The sequence below is a fragment of the Pelmatolapia mariae genome, linkage group LG18 (assembly GCF_036321145.2).
Source record: "Pelmatolapia mariae isolate MD_Pm_ZW linkage group LG18, Pm_UMD_F_2, whole genome shotgun sequence".
In the NCBI taxonomy this organism is placed as follows: Eukaryota; Metazoa; Chordata; class Actinopteri; order Cichliformes; family Cichlidae; genus Pelmatolapia; species Pelmatolapia mariae.
In genome coordinates, this window is record NC_086243.1 from 5,940,001 (window position 1) to 5,964,763 (window position 24,763).

Here is a 24,763-nt window from a genome sequence, read left to right on the forward strand (position 1 = left end):
TCTGTATAATGTAGATATGAGCAATTCCTTTTTAAAATTAAATCATTAAAAGATAAAAACCTTTTTTTCAGGTGCACAAGTACACACACACACACACACACACACACACACACACACACACACACACAGCATCATATAGCCTATTGCTATATTGTCATCAAAATCAAAACTGTCCATTCAGTTGTCTAAGAATATTTCAACAACCACTTATACACCTTATGTTTGCAGTGATGACGTACACAGACAGTGATTCAAGGCTGAGGTCTGAGTTGGAAAATGGGACAAAGACGTCCCAGTGACTGGTTCTTTAACTGGGACAAAAGTGAGACAGTGTCCTGCCTGAAGGTGTGGAAACAAGTTTTTATGACAATCAGGAGTCCTTTGAGAAAAGCTTTGTAATGAACATCTTTATAAATAAACAGCTTAAGCAGTACAGAACAGTGTGGCCTCTAGAACACAGTAAACTGAATTAGTCAGCTTCTAAAGAAAAAAAGTTCCACTCAACACAACCCAGCGACTGGGTGACATTTGAGCATTATCTCCACCAATCAGGTGTCATCCCTCTGAACTGTTTGCAGCTCAGCTGCCAAACAGGCGCTTAAAAAAAAAAAAGCTAAGCATTTCCTAGTATCCAATCACAATCTTCAAGGTCTTTAGTCTCTTAGAATTTAACAATTTAGTAAATGGGGGCTAAATACAAAGCTACATTTATTACACAGAAATCACAGGCATCATTATTTAATCATAACAGGAGCTCAAAGGAGAGATCAGTTAATCCAAAATTGTGTTTTTGTCCAGGAGGCAGCTAAGAACGTCAGATAAGCAGATTCTAGTAAATCCATTTGTTGTTGCTGATGCTGATGTTGTTGTTGTGAAGGATTCCAGCAAACATCACGTGACCTGACTGAGCGGTTTAAGGGTGCTGACTTCTGGGGTTTCCTTCAATCCCGTGTCTGGATTACAGACGGGACACCAGGTTGTTGTTACTGGGATTGTGGACAATCCCAGTAATAACCATTTTAGATGGTATTGGTTTGATAAAATTCTAATTTTATTGTGAAAAGATTTCTGGCACTTTAATAGTGTATTTGAAAACCACCATTTAAAAGCAACTCTGACCTTTTCAACAAATTTCCTTTGTTTGTCAATAAAAAATATTGAAATTTGCCTGTTTTTAAAGTTATTTTATTAGTAATATATCAAAAATATTTAGGTGTATGCATGCTTTATTCTAAGAGCCAGGGATGCAAGGGATTTGATCATTCAGAGGGACAGATTCCATGCATTTTGGGGAATTTGATAAAATAAATGATTGTTATTGCTTGAAACACCCTTTAACTGTACATTTAAAGCATTTAAGACAAAATCTGTTAATTTGTCCATTAATAAATTTTACATTTGGGCTGCACTTTAAATAGATTTTAATTTTCCCAGAAAACACATTTTAAAACATCCAGTCATGTAATTGTTAAATGTAATTTTGCTCCCTTACATAACCCAAAGTGACCTAACCATAATAACAGAAATTGATGACAAATTGACCGTTAATATTTCAGATGAACTTCCAAACTAACAGAAAGGTCTGGAAAGTTATGCTGACATTTATATTATTTATTAGTTAAAAGATTCCCATTGGGTCAAATCAAAAAGATGAAGAATTATTTAGCCATCAAACACTTTTATCTTATGTTTCAGATCATTTTAATGAAAAACAGTCACAGTTTGTTAAAAATTACAAATGTTACTTCAGCTGCAGCTAAAGAATTTTAACTGTCGAATAATACAAATTTGTTGAGCCTGGGAGCATTTACAGCAGTACAATGGTGCGCGAGAGGCTGGCTGAAAACATGCAGAAACATGTCATCCAGTACAGAGCGCCAGTGTGGACGTGCAGCAGCGAAGCAGCGCCTTTATTGTTAAAATGGAAGCTGAATGAAAAGTAGAAATCCAGCTTCCAGATAATTAAGACTGTTCAGCAGTGAGTGTTATTAATATGTACAAAAATACACAGAGCTCAAAGCAGCTGATGAGAGGGGGAACAGCAGCGGGCTTTCATTCATCTCACTCCTTTGTGTGGGTGCGGTAGTAACACACTCTCTCTCCCTCTCTGGCTCTCTCTCTCTCTCACACACACACGGAGGCTTTTGTTGTGGCCCCCGTATTGCGTAAACAGTGAAGACAAATGAACAAAAATCACCACTGATTGTAGACAGGTAAGACGAAAGAGGCTTGGGCTGTGTGTCAGTGGGCCATCTGGGAATAAAGTGACAGGCTGAGAGAGAGAGAGAGAGAGAGAGAGAGAGAGAGAGAGAGAGAGAGAGTGTGTGTGTGAGTGTGAGAGAGAGAGTGTGTGTGTGAGTGTGAGAGAGAGAGTGTGAGTGTGAGTGTGTGTGTGTGTGAGTGAGAGAGAGAAAGAGAGAAATAGACAAAGAGAAAAGGTAACAATGAATCAGTGCTCTTTAGAAATGGAGATCAATTTCCACATGGTCGCTTTAAAGGCTTTGGCAGGAGAATAATATATAAGTGTGTGTGCTTCTGTGTTCATGTTTGTGTGTCTGTGAATCATTTCATTGTGTATTTGTGTGTTTTATGTGCTTATTTTGTGCACGGAGATTGAACAGGTGGATGTGTGGTCGTGGGTTTCTGCGTGTGTGTGTGTGTGTGTGTGTGTGTGTGTGTGTGTGTGTGTGTGTGTGTGTGTGTGTGTGTGTGTGAGTGAGTGAGTGAGTGAGTGAGTGAGTGAGTGAGTGAGAGAGAGAGAGAGGGTGCCTTTGAAGGAGGTCCAGGCTCCATCTCTCAGCAAATCAGCAGGCCAGAAAATCCAATCTGCCTGGAGAGACAGCAGGCTGTACATCATCTGCCATGGATGGACACTATCAGTGCTTTATCAGTGACCACCCCCCTACAAATACACACACACACACACACACACACACACACACACACACACACATGTCTGGTTTGCTATCCTCGTGGGGACATCCCATTGACATAATGCTTTCCCTAGCCCCTTACCCTAACCCTAACCATTAAAAATGAATGCCTAACCCTAACCCTTACCCTAAACCTAACCATAACCTAATTGTAACCCTGACAGTAAAACCGCATTTTGAGTGTGAAAATTGCTTTCAACCCCAAGGGGACCTGGATTTTGGTCCCCACGGTGCAGAAAGTCCCCACCAGGATAGTAAAAGTCAGATTTTGGTCCCCACCAGGATAGTACGAACCCGTACACACACACACACACACACACACACACACACACACACACACACACAATTTTTCAATGAGCACATGCATGAAAGAACACACACAGCCCACTGTGACAGAGACTGATGGGCGTTATTACCATAGTGGTTGTGTGGAGGGATGGAGGGAGGTGGAGGCAGGAAGTGAAACTCTGGCTTTAGTCCGAGGACCTTGAGATGCTTCACGCTAATGCAGATGCTGACAGCTGTGACAGTCTCTCTTTGCCGGTGATACCTTAGTCTTCCAGCATGTACGCCAAGTTGATATTAACCTCTGCTGTCACTAAGTTACTCGCAAATGATCCTGTGTCATAGCGTCACACTCATTTGAATAAGAGTGGATGGTTCCCAAAGGACCTCGCACCATCGATGGAAGCTGAAGAACGGAGGGTGTGGGAGGAGGGGCTTTCCAAAGCTATGTGACCATTAAAGAAACCGCTCTGATGGTATGACTTTAAATTGTGTCATTAGGACTGAATAAAATCGCCCCCCCCCAGAATGGAGAAAAATAAATAAGCTGAAGGTAAAAAAAAACAGAAAGAAAGAAAAAATGAGCCAAAAGGAAGAACTTTCAATGTTCACGTCCTCAGTGTGCTCACTATAGGGCTAACATGTTTTTCTCTTCACACTCAAAAGCTGTCATGCGCTCTTGCTTTGTCACGATTCAAGTTATGTTTGGACAGGTTAGAGGACCACCAGTGTATATATGGCACTGCCATATACTGTATATAAAAGATGGACCTCATTTCTGACTCTGAAATCTAATTAAAATACATTTTTCTTATATATTACCAAATCACAACAACAGTTGCCTCAGGACATTTTGTATTGTAGAATAAAGATGTACAATATTACAGAAAAAAACAACAACAATTTTAAAATAAAATAAAAATTGAAGAAAAACAATTATTAGAGTAAGTTTGTCTTCTAAAAAGCTAACTTCATATCTCACAGAAGGTCGTTGCTGAAAAGCTTGGCTGTTCAGAGTGCTGTATGTGTGTATTAACGGAAAGTTAACAAGGAGTCAGTTTAGGCTGGTTTCAGTCTGAGCTAAAAAGAACAACTGTTGCTCAGAGGTCCAAACTGTTGCAGATGAAAGCGAGTTTTGCATTCCTTTTGGGAACTAATTTCCCAGAGCCTGGAGGAAGACTGGAGAAACACACAATCCACAGTGAAGTCCAGTGCAAGATTTCTGCAGTCTGCCGGGTGCCACGTCATCTGCTGGGGATGCAGGTTGGTCTGTTCTGTTTTATCAAGTCCAAAGTGAATGCAGCAGTCTACCTCATGCCTCCATCTGCTGACAAGCTTTATGGGGATGCCGATTTCCTTACTTAGCACCAGCCCACAGTGCCAAAACTGCTACCAAACAGTTTCCTGACTGATCAGACAACTCGACTGGCCTGAACCCCACAGAGAATATACAACAAGAGAAAAATGAGCTTAAGGTTGCTATTAAAGCAATCTGGGCTTCAGTAACAGCTCAGCAGTGCCACAGCTGATATCCTGCATGAAACCACGTCACACTGATGTAAGAGTTCACGGTAAAGGAGCCACATCCAAGTAGAAGCTTGCACAGACAGGTCTTGTTGTTGTGCTCGGGACAGGACGCGCACTTAGTTTAGTCATCCAACAGGATAAGTGTATGCAAAGGGAAAAGTACACCAGAGAAAACGTGTGATTGGTTAAAACGCAGCTCGTTTGCTGATGTGTTTAGTGTTTCTGTGTCTGAGTAAATATAAGTACGAGCGGGAGGGGCAGAGTGAGACAGGCTGGGGTGGGGTGGGTGGGGGGCAGTGGAAAGTGAGGCGAAAAAAAGATTGCGCTTATAGCAATCACTCCTCCATCTATCTGTCTGGATAATTAATATAAATCTGCTCATTTATCTTCAGCCAATCAATCTAGATTTACACTCGCACATGCACACACACAGGGACGTGCACACACATACATGGAGTTACGAGCACACTTAAATGCTTCTTGATGCCCTGATTGTCTGCTTATATGGCTCTGCAGAAATCTGTAATGAGTGAGAATGAAGCGGCGAAGGCGGGATAGAAGAAAAATATTCTGATTAGAGAAAAATGAGTGAAAGATTGATGGAACTCTATCAGCCTCCGTGTGCTTCATTTACCACTCAGGCAGATTGGTTGGATGGGTGAAATTGTAAGGACTGCACCACAGCAGCTGGGAAGAATGCAAGCTTTTAGCCACTTTGGATCACTTGCTGTCACAGAGTTTGAGATTTGGTAAATGTAATTCAAGTTTCTTACAAGTTGGGTGTTATATATTCACAGTTTTGCTCATTATCTGTGTATTTTAGTTTGAAATGAGTTTAAGGGAACACAAAAGTCTAACTGGAAAGAAAGGAGAGATGCTTAAAAGAGCAGTTAAATCACATCGCATGAGAGGTAAAAAATAGAAGAAGTTGGTGGGGGAAATACTGAAGTCTTACCACTTGTTTCACTTCCGGTCCATAATATCCACCCACGAGAGCTTTGCTTTGGAACTGAAATGAAAAAACATGATGAAGCAAAACTGGAAAGAATCAGCACAGAAGTAGAGCAAAGATAAATAATCAAATGTAGCCCGTTTGTATGACTTACTTTTTTCTTTTTGCCTTATTGTTATTTTTTTTTATTCTGCTGTTTTTGATGATTACGACATATTCTGTCCCATGTTGATCAACCTTTTTGAGTTCAGTTCAGACCAGTTTGAATTGCTCATTCATTAGAACCTGGTGTTTGGGGGGGAAATACATGAACATAATGGCATTTCTCTTAGGAATAACCTCAAAAAACAGTTTTGTGCAATTTCCAAATAGTAAAAGACGATATTAGTACTGAATTGAAAATATTAATTAACCTGGGCATGTATTGGTAACAGTTCCAGGTATAAACAATTTAAGATGGTTGGAGGGTTTTTAAATATCACCAAGTAATAATTTAGGATCAAATAATACACTGTGTACAACTAAATACATCGATCTAGCTTCATCATAGGTGCAGTAGGCAGTAATTGATTTGTTGCTAGACGAGTACATTATCGAACTGGTTAACTTTCACTGAGACGCCGCCATAAAGGTTTCCATGATTGTGTTGACGATGTCCTGAGGTCAGTGGAGGGGATTTTCCACTAACAGGGCAACCTTCAAAGATGGCTGCACTATGCCGAGCTTTTCAATCTTTTGTGATGTATTAAATAATTCAAGATTGTCCGCCGGCAAACTTTAAACTAATGTATGTTGGCTCAACAAACAACATCCTGGTAACGTGTTTCACACTTTATTCATAGAAAAGCACTGAGATTCCAACACAAATCAATATAAAATGGTAGTAGCGTTACATAAATAGTAATAAATTCTCGCTTTATAGACAGTAGCTCAAGAAGTCGCACAAAAAACAAAAAAAATTACAAAAAAAGAAAAGGTGTTGATGATAAGCTATGATACTTCTGTGGCAACAAATACTGGAGATACCTTTTCATAATCAGTAGCACAAAGAGGCAACAAACACTTTCAAATATCCCTTAAGTTGGAAAGAATTCAAAAACAAAAACTGGGAAAACAGTAGGTGAACTAGATCTCTACCAGCAAACAGTACTTATCCTACAAACCAAAGACAGACGGGGACAACAAAGAAAAACGCCCAGGAACTGGCTGAGTTAGTTAATAAAGAAGGAAAAGAAAAGCAAGGAAAACTTTGTTGCAATGCTGTCAGTGAATGCATCACATAAAGGCAGCCGACTGGAGCTCCCCGGCAAAATTATTTTCCTCATATATTATCAAAAAAAATAAAATAAATAAAAATCAATGTATCATTTCATTATCCTCATTATGTAGAAACCTCGCAGCTTTATTTCGTTCTCTGCAAGCTACTGTAGCGCACTGATGTCAACGTGTTTCAGGATAGTCGCACTTAAACGCAACTGGCTTTAAATCCAACGTCCTCCTTGTGCGAGAGGGATCGAGGTGTTCAAGAACATCAGGGGAAAACAAAACTATAGAAGACCTGAACTCAGCCAGTTTAATGAGGTGAAAAGGAGAAAGCAATTTAAAAAAAGTTAAAAGGAATGAGCACGAGGTCATCCACAGGCCGTCTCTTTTTTTGTTCATACAGTTGCCGTTTCTAGACATTTGCGTATCGTTTCGTCTCACCACAGTGTTGCCGCACAATACGACACCTCTGAGAAGACACTGAAGGCTTTAGTCCTGATTAAAGAAAACCAACAAACAAACAAAACAAATAAAAAATTAACAACTTTTGTACATTGATCGACCAGAAAGGCATTTTCCACCGTCTTTCGCTTTTTCGTCTCCTCTAAACGTTGCAGCGGAAACAGGCCGGCCACTGTGCACTGTCCAAATACAAGCATGAAGGGTCTCCTTTTCGTTCGCAACACCCCCGTCCTCATTAATAGTGGTTCAACCCACTGGGTCTCTGCACTCAGTTTTAAGGGGGTATATTTAAGAGGGGACAACACCATCGAAGTGGTTCTGCATAGTCAGGTTTAGTAAGAATCCGTTTACAAATGAATGCCTTCCTCATTTTACGCAACTTCAAATAACATGCTCACTTTTGGAAAACACCCCCCTCCCCCCATCTTCTATAAAATACAAATAATAATAGTTATTATTGCAAAAAAAAGCAAAAAAAAAAAAAAAAAGCCAAAAAACAAAAACTGAAAGAAATGTACACAGGAGCACCTGAGAAATGCCTTGAAGTCTTTGCTCTTACAAAAAAAAAGAAAAAAGAAAAAAGCTGTCAAACACCCCTGTCCAAAACAATTCAAGTACACCCCGTCAAAATCATAAAAACAAAGAACAAAACCATAACATACTTATCATAAATAATTATAACTTTACAATTTTCTGAATTGACACTTTAGTATTTACAATATCTTAAATGCTAAATGCTACTACTTTTTGTTTTGTTTCTTTAAGTGGTGTCCCTGAGAACTGAGTTTAGCCTCTCTTCTTTTTGCTCAGTTTTCCTTTTTTTCCATTCCCATTCTTCTATCTGCATTTCTTCAGATCCAAAAAACAAAAACAAACAAAACAAAAAAAAGACAGAGAGAAAGAAAGTAAAGGCCCAGAGTTGTGACTGACTACCCAGGTTTTGGGTGAAGGTAGCTCTTGTGGAATGTAAAAGCAGACAGGAAAATGTTCCTCCATTCAAAAAGTGTTCTACCAATAAATAAATGCTGAAGCAGGCAGGAACGCACTGAAGAGGTATTCGTGTGAAGTGCTTTAAACGATGACATTAAGTCTGACCAGTAAAAGATTCAAGCTCTTTCTGTACTGCATTACTGCCGTTAACAACAACACTTTGCCACTGGGTAAGAAAAAGGGGGCGTGGAGATCCCCCATAAAGAGAAAATGGCTTCCTGTGCCAAGATATGTGGTCTCAAATACATACAATGAAGTCATCAAGTAAACTGTAGTCTTTGAGTTTGCACTGCAGCCCTGTGAGAAAGTCAAGGAGGACTCATCTTCACTGTTGATGATGATCATGACCAGCAGCTTTCACAGGTGACTTTGCGTCTTTTCCATCACAAGACCGAGAAACTGAAGGAAACATGACGGGGCTAGTCTATTTACTGCTGCTCACCTGATATTTAACATTTTACATTTATGTCTTTTTAATTTATTTATTTGTTTATTTAGGTTTTCAGTGGTTCTGAACACGCTACTTGAATACCTTTTTTTGTCCATGTGGGACCAGCAGAGTAAGTTAAAAACAAAGCTAACTAATGACGCCAACGCAGTGGGGCAACAAACTGCAGTTCCACGATAAAATACCCAACAAGCCAAATATTACATTTAAAATTAGTTTGTTCCTGCTCTAGTCTTTTCTCTCTTTTTTTTTTTTTGCTTGGACTAAAAGATTCTGGGGAGTAGATTTTGTTTTCATTTTAATGAATGCATGCCGCTAAACCAAGCTAGCTAGCCAGCGCTAGCATAAGCAACTTCCTGCTCTTATCCAAAGAGGGTCACATCTGGTTAAATATTATATATAATCATAAAATTTTATACAATTATTGAAATCTCTTTATCATTAAGCAGCAATAATAAGCTAACAGCACACTGACAGTAGCACATTATATGTGTTCTCTGTTGCCTGGGTTCTCTCTGGGTGGTGTGGCTTCCTCCCACAGTCCAAAGACATTAATTGGTCATTCTGAGCAGTTAGTGTGAATTTGAGTGCGACCTGTCCAGGGTGTGCCCCATCTATCACTCATGACAGCGGGGATATGCTCAAGCAACCCGGCAAACCTGAAGTGGACAAGTTGTTATGAAACTGCATGGATGGATGGATGGATCCCCCCACCCACTTGGCTAAATTGTATTGAATTTTCATTATTTTTCAAACCCCATTTAAAGTCCCTTTCAAATTTGTCATAAATAACACTGCTAGTTTCTGATAAAGTGACACTCTGGCGGCTCTGTGTAGACATAGTCATTGCAGGCATGTCACATTTACTGTATGCATAAATTAAACTGTATGTTAATTAATGAATAATGTGAGACGTTTTCTTACTACAACATGTCACTACACTACACTACACTTTAGTATTTTGTTTCAAAGTGGAATCTGTTGTTAGTGGAGGTATCTGAACCCAGACCACAATGTTCACCTAATCCTAAACAGGTGGTTCTGGTGACTAAACCCATTTAAATAGTGAGCTGAAATGATCGCAGTTAAAAACCAATTGCTAAGCCAAATTTCACAATGAGACGTGATGCCAAAGGAAACATTTGCAGATGTTTCTAAGCCCAACTAAGCAAAACTAGCATGGTGACATCTACAAGAAATGCACTTTATGTTGGTTAAGACACATGACCACAAAACTCAAACTTCATTCTGTGGTTTTAATGATTACTGAGCCAGCATCATGAACCAGCTGAGGATGCATTCCTTTGAGGTAATGCATCTGATTTCCAGTTCTTGTGATGGAAAAGGGACTTCGGCGACATGCAGAACTAACAGTCAGTGAAATTAACAAGGCTCCAACAGGTTCCAACGCTTCTTTGCACAACACCAGAAAGTGAACTTGTTTTTAGTGATAAAAACGAAGCAGAGGCTTGATTTATATTGCTTGCTGACTAAATCTCAATGTAGTGATGGTAAAGTGGGTGCTGGAGTCTTGCACGTTTAAAAGGTTTTGGCCACAAATAGCTGAAGAGCAGTGCAGTGGTTGAGACTCCACCGGTTCTCACAGTTGTATTTTGTGACTGTAAATAAGCTTATAGGAGGGCATAACAGATATACTGTATTTATATATAGAGACTCGACTACCCTACCTTAGCTAAAGCAGCAGCCTGAACATCACTGTCAGACGTCTGGATTTAAAAACACACACCCTGTGAAGCATCGTTGGACTTCCTATTTTAGATATTTGTCAGAAACCAGCAGGTGAAGGTTTTTAAATCTGCAGGTACCGACTTCCCCCACAGAGAGACCACATGGGGAGTTCTGTATTCTGCCCTCTCTACTCTAAAATGCCCTGAATGAAACAAAGAGGCCATTTCTGATCAAGAAGTTAAAGCTGACAGTACAGTCGAGGTATGACAATAACACTATGTGTGTTTTTGACCTCAGTGGATTTTTTTTTTGGAATAACATGCTTCTTCCACTCTGAAAACCTCTCCTTCTTCTTAACCCCAGCTGAAAGCATCTTCTGGCTCAACAGTACATACAGCTAAATCATTTGGTTTTCATATCATCATGTACCCCCCACAAAACTAAAGTTTGTTTTGCTTTTGCAATCACATTCTTTTGACTTTTTTCCTTTTTTTAAACACTAAATTTAACATTAGTCGGGGGGCAAAATGCTTTGTTTTTCTAGTTGCTTAGTTGACATTTCAAACCTTTTCCCCCCTTTTGCAGTCTTAATGAAGTAGAGCAATGTACTGCGAACACTTCCTGGTTCACATTCAAGAAAGAGAACAACAGGATAAAACCTCAGTCAGCAAATGGCTCAAAATACGTGAAAATAAAAAGAAATAAAACTTAAATTAGAAACACAGAAGTGTAACTGCTTCCCCCAAGAAGAGGGTCTCTGTGAGAGAAGGTCAGTAAGGTCAGCCGAAGCGCTCCCTGACCAACATCATCAGTTTCTTCTTGCCCTTGTAGATCTGTTTCAGGTTGTCTATGAACTGGGCGAACTGAATGTGTCCGTCCTGTGCCAGCAGAAAAGTCTCCCGCGCTTTGCTCAGGAACTCTATGAACTCCCCATAGTGCCGTGGACTGATGTGCGTCAGCCGAGAGTGCGTGGTGTTGATATACGCCGAGATCGTGGCGTCCAGGAGCTGGCGCAGCGGTGCCTTATCCGTGGACATCAGCTTCCCAGAGTTCCTTCTCCCAGGAATTCCAGCGAGACCCGGCGCAGTCATAGTGCACCGCCGTAGAATGTCAGACAACACCGTGGCGCAGTGCACGCTCTTCACCACCAGCGGAATAATAGCCGCAAGCTCATTCTTCCCTAGCGAGTGGCTGAGCGCACAGGCCCACAGCACGTCGTTAATAGCTGGGTGAGTATCTTGGTTGTAGGCCAGGTTGAGATGCGTCATGGCCAGCGAGGCCAGCTTGAACGACCGCAGGGGGTATCCTCTGTGCTCCATGTACCTCGCAATGGTAAACAGCTGCGAGTAGGTCATGCCCGTCGACGCCGCGTCGATCACGATCTGGTAGGCCGTCTCGAAGGCGATGTGGTCCTTCTCGCAGAGCGTCAGAGCTGACAGGGCGCAGTTCTGGGGGTCCTTCATGGCACACTGCAGGGCCAAGGTCCTTGCGCAGCTTGCAAGCTCCTCCCGCTGGGGGTAGTCGAGGCTGAGGCGCAGGATGGTGTTATGGGACATGACGGTGGCCGCCACGATGCTGGTGGCTTCAGTGGGCGTGAACAGAGTATACCAGCTTTGTAAGATGCTCACCAGCGCCCGCAGACCTGATGAGAGGAAAAAACAGATTTACCATTCAGTGCTTGTGACCAGAATCGCTCACTATTCACAGCAGCAAGCTCGGCACTTTGAAATGCTGTCCAGATGTAGAGCGAGCACTACTATAGCTTATATGGTACACTCAAATGCCTCATGAACAGCAGCCCGGTGGTCACTACCAAACGACTGTATAGCACCGTGCACTGAGCTGAAGGAATGAGGAAAGAGAAAACAGAGCAGCACTTCACACTCAGCTTTTCAGACAGTTAGGAGGACTTGGAAAATGAAGCCATGTGTACCTCGACCTATAATCGTCCCAAATTGCTAAAGTTACTAAAAATCATTAAATCATTTCATTACACTTGGTATAATTTTAGTCTCTATTCTTAAAAAGATTATGGAGGCATAAATTTGACTTCTTAACTGATGGTGCAACATGTCATGCAGCCCCTCTTGTCTTCAAAGATCAAATGAGGGAATCTCTTTTGGGAAAACATCGTTCATCCCTCCTCATTTAGACTAACAAGACACTTCAGCTCAAAAGAAGCCGTAAAGCTGAACTTACTGAAGATCACAACGCAGCACGGAGGCTGTAATTAGAGCATGAATCCGCTTTAAAAATGGATGCACATACCGACTTCAGTGGCGCAGGTTACCAGCCAGCGAACCATCTCTCTCCTCCTCCAGTTCAGAGTGGACAGAGTCATCCTCATCACCTGCAAAACACGCATGGAGAACATGATGCGCTCTGTTAGCGCCATTGAACCGTTACACATTTCTATACCCTCTCGGCTGTTTTCATGAATACGTGCATTTGGAAATCATAGCATTTTTGCGTAGTGTGTGATTTTCATAATTTAGCTGTTAGCATGGCACCACATGGCTCCTCTGATGACAGATGTAACCAGAATATGCTCATAATTGCACAGATGATGATTTGCGACCCTTCCATTTTGAGCACTTTATTAGCAGTTTTGCTGACAGGAATTCAGCCGATACTCTAAATACCAGCAGAAAGAGACGGGGGAAGCCACAGCGTCACTGCAGCCTGATGATCTGAGGACTTTTCTGTGTTTACTGTGGGACCCAAAAGGTTTAATTATGTGGTTTCTTCTCATCAACAACGGTAAGACTCTGTGTGATGTTTTTGCTGTTAATTTGTAGTGGGGCAGCAGAGGGCTGGAAAAAATTACAAGGTGAAGGAAACCGTTGCATGTTTTGACTGGCGATCGGTGCTCTGATTTGATTTTCTTTGCTGTGGTGAAATGATCTGTGAAAATTACTGACTTGCCCTCATACTTCAACTGCACTCTCTCCATGCGCACACACATACAGTACCTGCAGTCCTAGCTCCAGCGCCACGTTGAGCAGGGTTATATCGGGTGGGCTCTCTGCGGGTGTCGCTATCTTAAAGGCGTCTTGGGCCAGTTTGAAGATTAAGGAAGAGGAGTGGATGTTTTTCTGGATGGCCTCCAGCACCGTCCGCAATCTCAACATGTCGCCTGCAAGCAAAAAACACAACGCAACATAAGATCATGATGGAGAAATGCCTCAATAGCCAGCTTTGCCTGTCTGAGCGGACATCCAATAAGCTGGCGTTACCTTTAGCAGCAGTGAGCATGGTTGAAGCCAGCTCACACTGCTGTGACTCCAGGTGGCCCAGTGTGAACCAGCGTGGGTATCTGCTCGGAACTATGGAGATACCGTGATGAGGGTGCCCGACATCCCCGGAGCCCGCCGATGACTCCAGAACCGGCAACCTGGCACATGTAGTAAAAGATCTGTTTTAGACAGATGGCACTTTGTCCTGATGTTTTATTTATTCCAAGAGTAACACTAAAATATGGATCTGAGTATGCATTCAGTTACAGCTGCAGTATGTGCAACCGTATTACTTTTATGTCAAACTTTATGCTGGGACATATGGCAATTTAACACGACACATTACCAAAGCATCACAAAAACAATTACTTCTGTGCACTCAGCCAATACAACAGCCCTTTAAAAAACTGCAACTTTCAACCCAAATGTTCACCAATACCTGTAAAGAAGTTATAGCTACACAGAACAGAGCTGGTGTCAGTGGCAACAGATACGACACCGAGTAGTTCAGATAAAGCATAAAAGAAGGTGTTGAGGTGGGTTGCAAAGCATATTGCAGATGCACAGCAGCTGTGGGCAGGCTACACTTAAATAGCCAGTTGGCTATTTTATATGTGGCACTAAATCTTTGGCTGTCACAAAGTAACCGTTAGGTTATATCTTCTGAATTAATTTGGAATACTACTCAGATTAAAAAAGCCATGTCATGAAATAGAGGCCCTTATTCGTTTTACTGTGGCCCTGTTTGCGTAAAGGCAAAATTACCATCATTTACACACGCAACATAAAATACTTTTCATCAATAACTGTTTGAAGCTGCAGTGAAAGGGGAGTCTGACCTCATGGCGCGGAGAGCCACTTTATAAGCCAGGTCTGCGTCATGCGGCAGCAGGGCAGAGAACAGGTACTTGGCGAAGGTGTGCATTGGAACGCTTTCCCTGTGGATGACCTCACCCAGACCGCTGAATGGGCCAGCTGGAGCAAAGAGAAAAACAAAATATTCTTTACCTTCTGTGTCAAGAACGTGCCAAAAGAACTAGGTATGGGCTCCACTTCCCGAATGTGACTCGCACTGAATAAATATTGAAGTCAAAGTGAAGCTTTTCAAGCTACACTTTACAACCGTCACAACAAAAACCTTTCACGTTCTGGACTCAAAACCGTGCAGGTTTCAATATCTGATGAATGTTCTTAATATTGTACAAAATAAATAAATACAATTTATAAAATTTACTGCAGACACCGTACCTTCTAGTAGCTGTATGGCCTGCTTCCGGAGGGTCTGAACCAATAGATCGTCCAGCTCCAGTTCCTGAAGCTTTGCAACAATCTGCTCCTCATTACGACACACCTAGAACATGTTGAAGACACAAATAGCATTCACTCTGACTATAAGAACATTTTCAGTCCTGAAGTAGCCATTTAGCTATTAAGTGTTTTCAGTGGAATTCAACTACTTTCAAGAATTTCAAGAAAAAAAAAAATGTGTATCAACCCACCAGCATGAAAAATGATACGACAGAAAAGATCAAAAGAGTTTTAATACCTTTTTAAGAAAGGATTTTGACCTTAGGACATTAAACTTGCATCTGTTCACATCTGTTGTTACAGCACAGATGATAGAAATTTATTTCACTGGAAAAAAAATCTAGTAAAAGGTCTGTGTGTGCATGTGACTGGTTTTAAATGCAATTCTTGGTAGAAACATTGAGGCTGCAGCTAATTCCAATGACATTAGGAAAGGTCTGTGGCAGTAGTGTTAAGCCCTCTAAAGCAGATTAGCATTTACACAAAGAAATGTTCCATGGATTTATTTTAAATCACAGTGAACTTAAGTACTGTGGCTTTCTGCTTGTTTTTCAGGAAACAAATGCTGCGACCTTCTCCCTCTCCTTCCATGACATTTACTTTAAACAAAATCATAAATTACAGTGATTTACTGATGGCGATGGTGACATCTACAAATTTACACAAACCTCTTTATATAATAAAAGTGTGCCATAGGTGTATTTCGGTGTTCACTAGCAATTCAAGGATCCTCACTCTACTATATTCTCTATGATTTTAAGGTGATATTAAATTATTACCTTATCCTGGGCATACAGTCCCTCGGGCATGATCCTCTGCTGACCCATACCCATCAGAGCCACCTCTAAGGCCAGAGTCAAGTAGGACTCCCCTGCATCTGGACTGCCCCACACTGGCACATGATGGTAAAGTGGAGGTCTGGGGTCACAGTCTAAAAGGAAAGATTCCCCCAAAAATGTAAGTCATTAACTTCACGTCATCTATACTGGTTTCAGAATGATAAGAAATCCAAGGAGACAGAAAAACAAAGACACCAACTCAGCAAAGATTCCTTTCATAACAGCAAAGTTTCAGAAGTCCACCTTAACCAATACGGACCTGCTGCCCTAGCAGCTTCCAATCACCTTGTTTATAATCTAAATGGGATTTAGCTTTAAATATAGTTTCTTCTTAATTTTAGTTTTAGTACTTCAAAGAGAAGATTAGGTTTTTGCTATGGTACACTACCTTCACAGCACAAAAACATCCCAAACTGCCTCAACAAACTCACTTTAGAAGTCTACAAGCTATTTAATTTGGCTAATTCAGAGAAACTCCACTAGACCCCATTAGCATATTAGCATAAGCAAAAGTAAAGTACATAATATTGCTCTGGTTTTATCAATACAACAACTCCAGCAGCAGGATTTTCATAAAACATAGCATAAAAGCTTGTTCTGGGATGAATTTAAACTTTATTTAAAATGTGTAGAAAATAGAAAATTATCACAATATGAACCAAAACCACTTTTATCTGCCTAGTAGTATATAAAAAATATTGTTAAAGATAGTCAGAGCCTGCAAGCTTAGCACATTACTAAACCATACAGTTAATGGGTTATAGGAATGGCTACATGGTGCATATATAATGGCACTGCCATATCAAAAAAAAAAAATTATAATCTGTTGTAGGACTAGCATTTGAAGAGGAAAATAAAACAATAGCAGAAAAAAAATACAACAAAAATACACAGATTTTTGTTGCATTTGTGTGTGCTATATAAGCCACACTGATATAGCATTTATATCAGTGTGGCTTAGACAGTAGGTTGTTCACATATGTAAGATGGCTGCTTGCCCTACACTAATGCTTGACAATTATAACTGAGAACAGATGCCACAAGAGCCTCAGCTGTTGATTGGTGCCCATTTGTTCTCTCTTGCTCCCCCTCCCATCGTTCTGCTTAAATCCCGCCTGAGCAAGAGATCCCCCCCACCCCCCGACCCCAAATCCTGTTTATTCTAGGGATGTGTGTATATATGTGTAGTAATCTAGAGAAAAGTGGAAACTGGGCTTACAGACTTAACCCCTTAGCCAACTTGCTGTTGTTTCCTCTCCCTCTAGATTGATTGGTTGATGTGAAAAGGCCAGAGAAGGAATCGTATTTCGATTGGGTTAGACATAGTCTAGATCCACCCACTTTACAACAGATGTTCCCAGCTGTCTCACATGGGGAATGAAAACATGGTGACCAGGCTATACTCCCAAGCACGCAAAATTATCATACCACTCTCCTCAAATTCCCCAAACAACACAAGACAATCATTCTTTCTGTTGTTCTATCTTTCACACACACACACACACACACACACACACACACACACACACACACACACACACACACACACACACACACACACACACACACACACACACACACAGAGATGAGTGTGCCAGTGGTCAGCATTGTCTGAACTGACAATAGTTCCCTGTAGCCTGGTAACAATGAGAAAACCCAACCCCTATTCTGTTCAGTTGCAATAGCCACTGGTGCAAAAAGGGAAAAAAAAAGAAATCCCTGGGCAGTGAGAAAATGCAAATGGTGATACATTCTATACATACCCCACACACACAAATGCATGAACGCACAGGAGTGTGGTCTGGACTAAATGAGCAGGGTGTTCCAGCCCAATCCATTCATGCTCTCCTAGTTTATGGCTGCCTGCAGCACAATAGTGCCTAGTCCTCATATAAGACCATGGCGTCTGTTGTGTGATGAGTCACTGCTGGTGAACCCGATCACCTCTGGTTAGGATTATATACTGCATCAGCTGATGATGTGGGCCTGAAATTATACCTTGTTTTTCGTAAATGGGCTCTTTGTATAGTTGTGTAAGAAACCTGGGCTCTGACTCATGGGTATGTATGTATTTTGCTAAGGTGCATGTTAAGACGTTGGTTTGCTGTGTAGATGTATTGGATAGAAGCTTGGCTCAACAGTGATGCAGACTAAACAGCAGACGCAAAGAGACTGAATCTTTTTTTTTTTCAAATGCATGTTTCAACATGAAAGCAGTGGATTTCTAAACTTCTCAGCCAAAAAAAATTAAGAAATCACTAATTAATGTAAAACTATGTGCCTATATTGACTTCCTACACATATTACAGCTACAGTACACAACTGCCGTCTCCAAACTGGATAAGAAACAGTTGTGTGCAGCGTAATCTCTGAAGAATTTGATATGACGGTCCATCATATTTTACACCACAAACTATAACTGGTTTTAAGGAGAACATGCAGCTGTTGCTGAAGCTATCTTACAATCAAAAATGGGATGCCTCAGGGTTCTATCCTAGGTCCACTGCAGTTTATATTATTACTTCTAAGCTATGTTTCAGTGTATGCCTTCATTCGTTTTAGTTTTTGTCACGGTCCTGGGTCAGTGACCCAGTGTTTTGAGTTTCTTGTGCCTCTGAGTTTTTTGTATTATGTTCTTAGTTCTCTTTGTTGTCCCAGCTTATTCTTTAGTGTAGTGTCTTAGTTTGGTTTTCTTGTATTCTGTTTAGTTCTCTGAGTATTTAGTAGCTGCCCTCTGTGTCTCTTTGTTGGTGTTGTCTGTGTTTCTTAGTTGCTCTGTCTCCCCTAGTCTAGTTTGCGTCTGTGCTATTTCCTGTTTTACTTTGAAGGTCTGTGTCTCATGTGAGTGTATCCTACTTTGCTCCCTTGTCTCGTCAGTTCTGATTTCTCCCAGCTGTGCTCTCCTTCTGTGTCTCATTCCCCTCGTTACTTCCCAGTGTATTTAAACCCTGTGTTTCTCTGAGTCAGTGTCGCGTCGTCCCTCTTGCTGTGTGGATCTCCCTGTGAGTTTTAGTTCATTGTTTCCCAGTTTAGCTTAGTTTACTTTGTATGCTCGTTTTTCTGTGACCAGCAAATAAAGCTGTGATTTTGAGTTCATCCCCTGAGTCTGTGTCCTGCACTTTGAGTCCTCATCTCCTGCCTGCCACACAGCGTTTCATGACAGTTTTAGTGATGCGTTTTATATGCCCAAGGCTTTAACCTTCAGTCTGCAATCTTCAGTTTCAAGTCATCACTCTTTAATCACAGACTTGTTTTAGATCCACAGATAATGATTAGATGATCTATTTCTACCTCTGACTCTTCAACTACCTTGCAATTAAAACTGTAAATGGCACCCACATAACTCTTTCTGAGCCCTAGAAATACCTAGGAATTTGGCTTACAGAAAACATATTTAAGTTGGGATGGTTCAGAAAATTAGGGGGAAAAAAAAAGTCACACTTGGCTTTTCATTCAGTATTACCAATGTTTGTCTTCTAACCATAAAGGAGTCCACTCTTATAGCCCTTGACTGTAAAGATATTCTATGCAATCATGCTGCCTCAGCAGTTAAACTCTGTACACCACAGTCTAGTATACTTCATCATCTCAGCACCTTTCTCTGTATGAAAATGTTTTTAGACGTCCTAGTAGTGAAAAATATTTAGCCATTACTTGTTTATTAGCCATTTTATCATAATTATTAGCTATTTTTTGCTCTTACTTATTTAGAAATATCGTCCTATTTAAATCCAATAAGTAAAGCACACAAACCAGTAAAAGCTTAATTTGACATGTTCCTCATACTCAAAGATATACTTGTATATCTTTGCAGATCTTTGTGATCAACGAACTGCAAACTGCCATCAAACTAGTCACCCAGCTGTGATGACCTCTTGAATACAATAAAAAGGGTAAGAATGGTGCCTTTGTTTTCGTACCTCCAGTGTCCATGGTGTTGTCGTCATCAACACGGCACGTTTCTGTGAGCGTGATAAACAGGCAGCCAATCGGGTCTAACGGATGGCCCACCCAGCCTTCCAGGTTAGTGGTGGAGGTAACACCCCTCTGGAGAAGTTCTGAAAAAGGTACAGGAGGGGGAGAGACCGACATTAAAATCACCAGTTGAGACGCTGCACTTTCTCCAGAGAGCCAACAATGCCGTTACCTTTCTTTTGGTGTTTGTAGATATCCATCTGCCTCTGCTGTTGTAGGCGGAGGGTGTTGATGATGGCGACGGCCAATCGCAGGGCTTCTCTGGAATAACCGTGTGAGCGCAAGGCGTCGACGCGAGCACATGCCGTTGGGACGTGGTCTGTGTGGTGAACACAGAAATAAGATGAGGTCAGGACACCTTCACAAGCACACAAACTCCTTCCTATACACACATTGCACTTTAATCACACACGCACACACACACACTACAGGATGTATGATGCAGTCAGTAATGGCATGCGCAGACTCAAACTCACATCCAAACTCACAGTGCAGTCTCAGCAGAAAGCCTGTGTGTCTGATAGCTGGCTTAAGTTGCAGAATCTGACAGATCTTAGCTGGAAGCTGCTTACTGCAGATACTGGCCTCAATATCAGCAGAATTACTGTGTGTGTGTGTGTGTGTGTGTGTGTGTGTGTGTGTGTTTTGGGTTGGCTTTTAGCTGAATCTGAGATTGTGTGTGTACAAGCTGACACACAAACACTGTCATTCGTCCTGAAAATGATGCTTTTTCTATGCCCTTGTAATGGAGAAACTGTCTGCTCCTCAGTGCATGTTTGTAGCCTATATTATTTGACTAAATCATGAAGGTGCACTTTTACACATCACAGACTGTAAATGATGCAAAAGGTAAATACGGTTGCTTTTCCTGGACCTGAGTAATGAAACCCTACCTAGCCAGAGTGGCAGGCCCTGCGGGCTGAACAGCAGGCTCTCCCCTTCTCTTTGGTAGGACGGAGACATGTAGTAGTCGCTACTAATGATCCTCTGCAGGTGGCTGTCCTGCCAGTGGAGGTCGCAGGCCTCGACAGCCCGACTGAACACAGTCCTCCGCGGCCTGGACAGAGAGTCTGATGCGACACACACAAAAAGCATGATTACTGGTAGAAACGAGGCGCGTGCAGTCTATATTGTTTAATCTGCATCTTTCTGCTAATTCAGATCAGTTCTTGCTTGCAATTGCAGTAAGCTCAGAATTTAATGTGTGCACATTTGTGGTTTTGGTGCTGACCCTGGGCGAGGTTGCTCTGCGGCAGAGCGTTGGTAATGTTGGGAAGTTCGCTGCCATAGTTGCCGTCCTCCAGTGGGCAGATGTCCATGTCCCCCCACTTCTTCAGCTGCTTCAACCAACCACTCTTCTCTTCGCTTTTACAGTGAGGATTTAGCACCACACACACCCACAATGCACCTGTGAACAGTAAGGGGATCAGACGTCAGACTCTTAATGACAGAAGCTTTTAAGAGGGGGGGGGGGGTCATGTCTTTGAAACTACTACTGACCAAATACTCAAATATTTTGTTTACCAGGTGCAGCCAATCAGAAGAAAGTAGGCTTAAGGTGATCTGCACTAAGACCTAGTGTAAATTACTTGATAAGCTAAGCAAGAAAATGAACACTGCATTGACCATTCAAAACTGTCTGGGTGGTTGTTGTCCTGAAAAACTTTACCAGCTTTTTAAAAACCCAGCTGTTCTTCTTCTGCAACAATTCTCAAAAAAAAAGAAAAAGAAAAAGAAAACAAAATTAAGTAAATCTGTGCGTTTTAACTGGCAGGTTTTCACATATCAGAGAAAAATCAGGCAGCACACTCCCGACTGTCTGGCTGTTATTCTTGTCTGCGTCTGTGTCATGATCTCCCCAGCTCACCCGGGAAGTGTTCTTATTGACCTCCTAAATACTGCGATTGATTGTGGAGAAGCTGAGCAGCCATATTGATCGACAGCCTTTATCATTCACTCAGTGCAGGTGGAGAGAGAGGCCCGGGCATGAGGAGGAGCAGCTCACTGGATAACCTAATAGCTTACTGAGTAGATGGATGTTTACCTGACACAGTGACTAGAAATTTGTCAGAACAACAAAAGGAAGACTTCTTTAGGGCTGTGACTGCACCAACTACACAGCAGACCCTTCCAATTTTTCCAAACTAAAACTGTCAGACATCGCACTCTCTCTGTGTGTGTGTAATTGTTCTTACCCAACTCATCCCAGAGCTGCCTGCACTTGTCCGTCATGCCTGTGCCTTGTTGTCTCCATAGTGACAGTCGGGGGTCTGCCATGAATTGTTCCGTTATGAGCGTTAGCATTCGGGCACCGTTGGAGTCCCGCATTCGCAGCATCTCTCGCACCTGGAAAGAGCACAGGCTTGGTAACTGTGAGTAACACAACAGTCTGACTGAGCAGCATGTACCTCCTGCACCTTAGAATAATCACACAGGCTGAAGCAGCAGGTGGAGGCAAAGAAAAAGACAGAACACATCTCAAATTCACATACTTGGCAATAGAGAAAAAGTTGGGACATTTTGCGCACATTTGCATTCTTACTGGAAGTTGGGTATGAAAACCACTTACTACTTTCAGTTTAGAACATTAAACATAACATTGTTTGTACATTGTGTCGGGGTGGCTGTGGAGGCGGTAGAGCAGGTCACCTACTAATCAGAAGGTTGGTGGTTCGATCCCCGTCTGCTCCAGTCTGCATGCCAAATATCCTTGGGCAAGATACTAACCCCAAGTTGCTCTCTGATGCATCCATCGGAGTGTGAATGTGTGTGAATGTCAAATAGAAAGCACTTGCATATTAGAAGCACAGAAAAAAGTGCTTGTGTGAATAGGTGTGTATGTGTGAATGAGGCAAGTTGCATAAAGTGCTTTGAGTGCTCATTAGAGTAGAAAAGCACTATATAAGAATCAGTCCATTTACCATTTCAGATGACATCATATCCCCCCCTCGAATTTGAAATTCCAACTAATACAAAAGACAGAACATGGCTTTTGGCGATTCATGCTGCATGTATTATACAAAACATTCTGAATACCAATTAAAACCAAATAAAAGAAACAGTTTGGCCCTGAAATTGAGAACTTGGCCTTATCAGAATGTGTTAAGTGGGCTTGTTTCAGTCAGGAAAGAGAAAGCAGAGAAAACATCTGCACCGACTCATATTTAACCACATTTGGAAAGCTGTTCAGGCCTAATTGAGAAAATTAAGATACTGTCAAGCAGATATTAAAAGGTTATTCTCAGGAGTTGCAGGCACATATATTTACTTGAATAGAACATTTTTACATACTTACAAACCACTAGAAACTAAAAGCCAGATATCAGATTTCAGAGTGATGACGAAAATTAGTTCATGTCTTTGTTACTTTTAGGCTGGATTGTAATTCATTACTATCGTCAGGTTGTTTTAAAAGCTCCCTGACAAGCCTTCACATGATCCCAGTGAGACTGCTGACACTGACTAGAAAGAGAGAACGTTTTTCTCCCATATTGGCTTATCTTCACTGGTTCCCTGTTAAATCCGCAACCAAATTTATTCTTAGAGTGCAGGCTTAGTTATGGTTCCTAGGATATTTAAAAGTAAAATCGGAGGCAGAGCCTACACCTTCAGTGAATCCAGCTCTCAGTTTGGATTCTGGAGACAGACACGGTCTTAAATTTTAAGTTCAGGCTTAAAACTTTCCCTTTTGATCAAACTTAGTAATGCCTGGACCAGGTGACCTTGAACCCTTCCTTAGTTATGCTGCAATAGGCTTCCCAGAGTGTTTCTTCTTCACTCTGTGTTTACACACACATTCAATCATTTGTTCTTATATCTCTGGTCTCTTCCACAATGTGTCCTTTCTCCTGACTCCATCCCCCCACCCCCTAACTGGTCAAGGCAGATGGCTGGCCCTCCCTGAATGGAGTTTTTCCTTCCCACTGTCGCTAAATGCATTCTCATAGGAGTTGTTGGGGTTTTCTCTGGTGACACATTTCAAGACTGAATTAACTGCAGCACACTTTTTATTTTTAGCGATTGCCCACATTTATGGAGGTGTTTATAAATTGCTGTCAAATTCTCTGCTATGTTCACCATCTTCTAGCCAGCTGTTATGGTAGCAGTGGGCAGATTTCCACTATGTTTGCAGAGAAACGTATTATTCACGTAGTTATTTTCCTGCTTAGATTTGCCAAAACAGAGGAAACAAATAAATGTTCAAACGATGCAGAGGAAGGGAGCAGTGACACGAACCTTAGCGAACATGGAGTTGAGCTGTTTCCCAGAGCCGTAGTAACCTCCCTGCGACAGAAACTGCTTGACTTGCTCCCTGACTTGATCTTCATCCAGATGCCAGCAGTTATCATCATCAATGCTGGCGCCTGCAGTTGGGTCCGGGGCACCTGAGAGCGCACAGACACACAACACACAAATAAATGACAGGGCCAGTGAATCCTACAGTGGCTGCAATACATGCACACAGCAACAATACAAAAAGAGAGCACATGGATTCTAACAAAAGCCCTGAATTCATATGAAAACTTCATTCCTTCCTGTCCTCAATCCACACCCCGGGATGAAAAAGATAAACAGACAGTGACCATGGGAAAGGGAGTTTACTTAAAGACAGCCTCAGCTGCAACAACACCATTTTCTTAGCTCAGTACAAACACACTACATCTCAAATGTAATCCCTCAGCGCTGAAGGATAGTTGGAAATTTTTTATCCTGAAATAAAGTTGAATTCTCTGAATCTTGGCACCGATCCTCTCTGCTCTCAAGCCTCTTTGTTTAACATTTAACTTGCAGCGCCCCTACATGACACCTAAGAAATGCTGCTTGTGTTTGCTTTTCCCGAGTGCATGATTAACCAA

At 41.6% G+C, this 24,763-nt stretch overlaps 1 protein-coding gene across 1 annotated transcript in view; it reads right to left on the minus strand.

The window, feature by feature from the left end:
• Positions 1 to 6,522: 6,522 nt before the first annotated feature.
• Positions 6,523 to 24,763, minus strand: part of zswim5 (zinc finger, SWIM-type containing 5) — a 65,739-nt gene continuing 47,498 nt past the window's right edge. Inside the window, exons 4-16 of the mRNA XM_063461669.1 lie at positions 24,144 to 24,292; positions 22,103 to 22,253; positions 21,139 to 21,315; positions 20,801 to 20,977; positions 20,080 to 20,226; positions 19,853 to 19,990; positions 15,873 to 16,024; positions 15,034 to 15,136; positions 14,625 to 14,760; positions 13,786 to 13,943; positions 13,522 to 13,685; positions 12,818 to 12,899; positions 6,523 to 12,191 (exon numbers count right to left, since the gene is read on the minus strand). Coding sequence (XP_063317739.1) covers positions 11,329 to 12,191; positions 12,818 to 12,899; positions 13,522 to 13,685; positions 13,786 to 13,943; positions 14,625 to 14,760; positions 15,034 to 15,136; positions 15,873 to 16,024; positions 19,853 to 19,990; positions 20,080 to 20,226; positions 20,801 to 20,977; positions 21,139 to 21,315; positions 22,103 to 22,253; positions 24,144 to 24,292 — 2,597 coding nt within the window. The 3' untranslated portion in view covers positions 6,523 to 11,328. The remainder of the gene's footprint in view (positions 12,192 to 12,817; positions 12,900 to 13,521; positions 13,686 to 13,785; positions 13,944 to 14,624; positions 14,761 to 15,033; positions 15,137 to 15,872; positions 16,025 to 19,852; positions 19,991 to 20,079; positions 20,227 to 20,800; positions 20,978 to 21,138; positions 21,316 to 22,102; positions 22,254 to 24,143; positions 24,293 to 24,763) is intronic.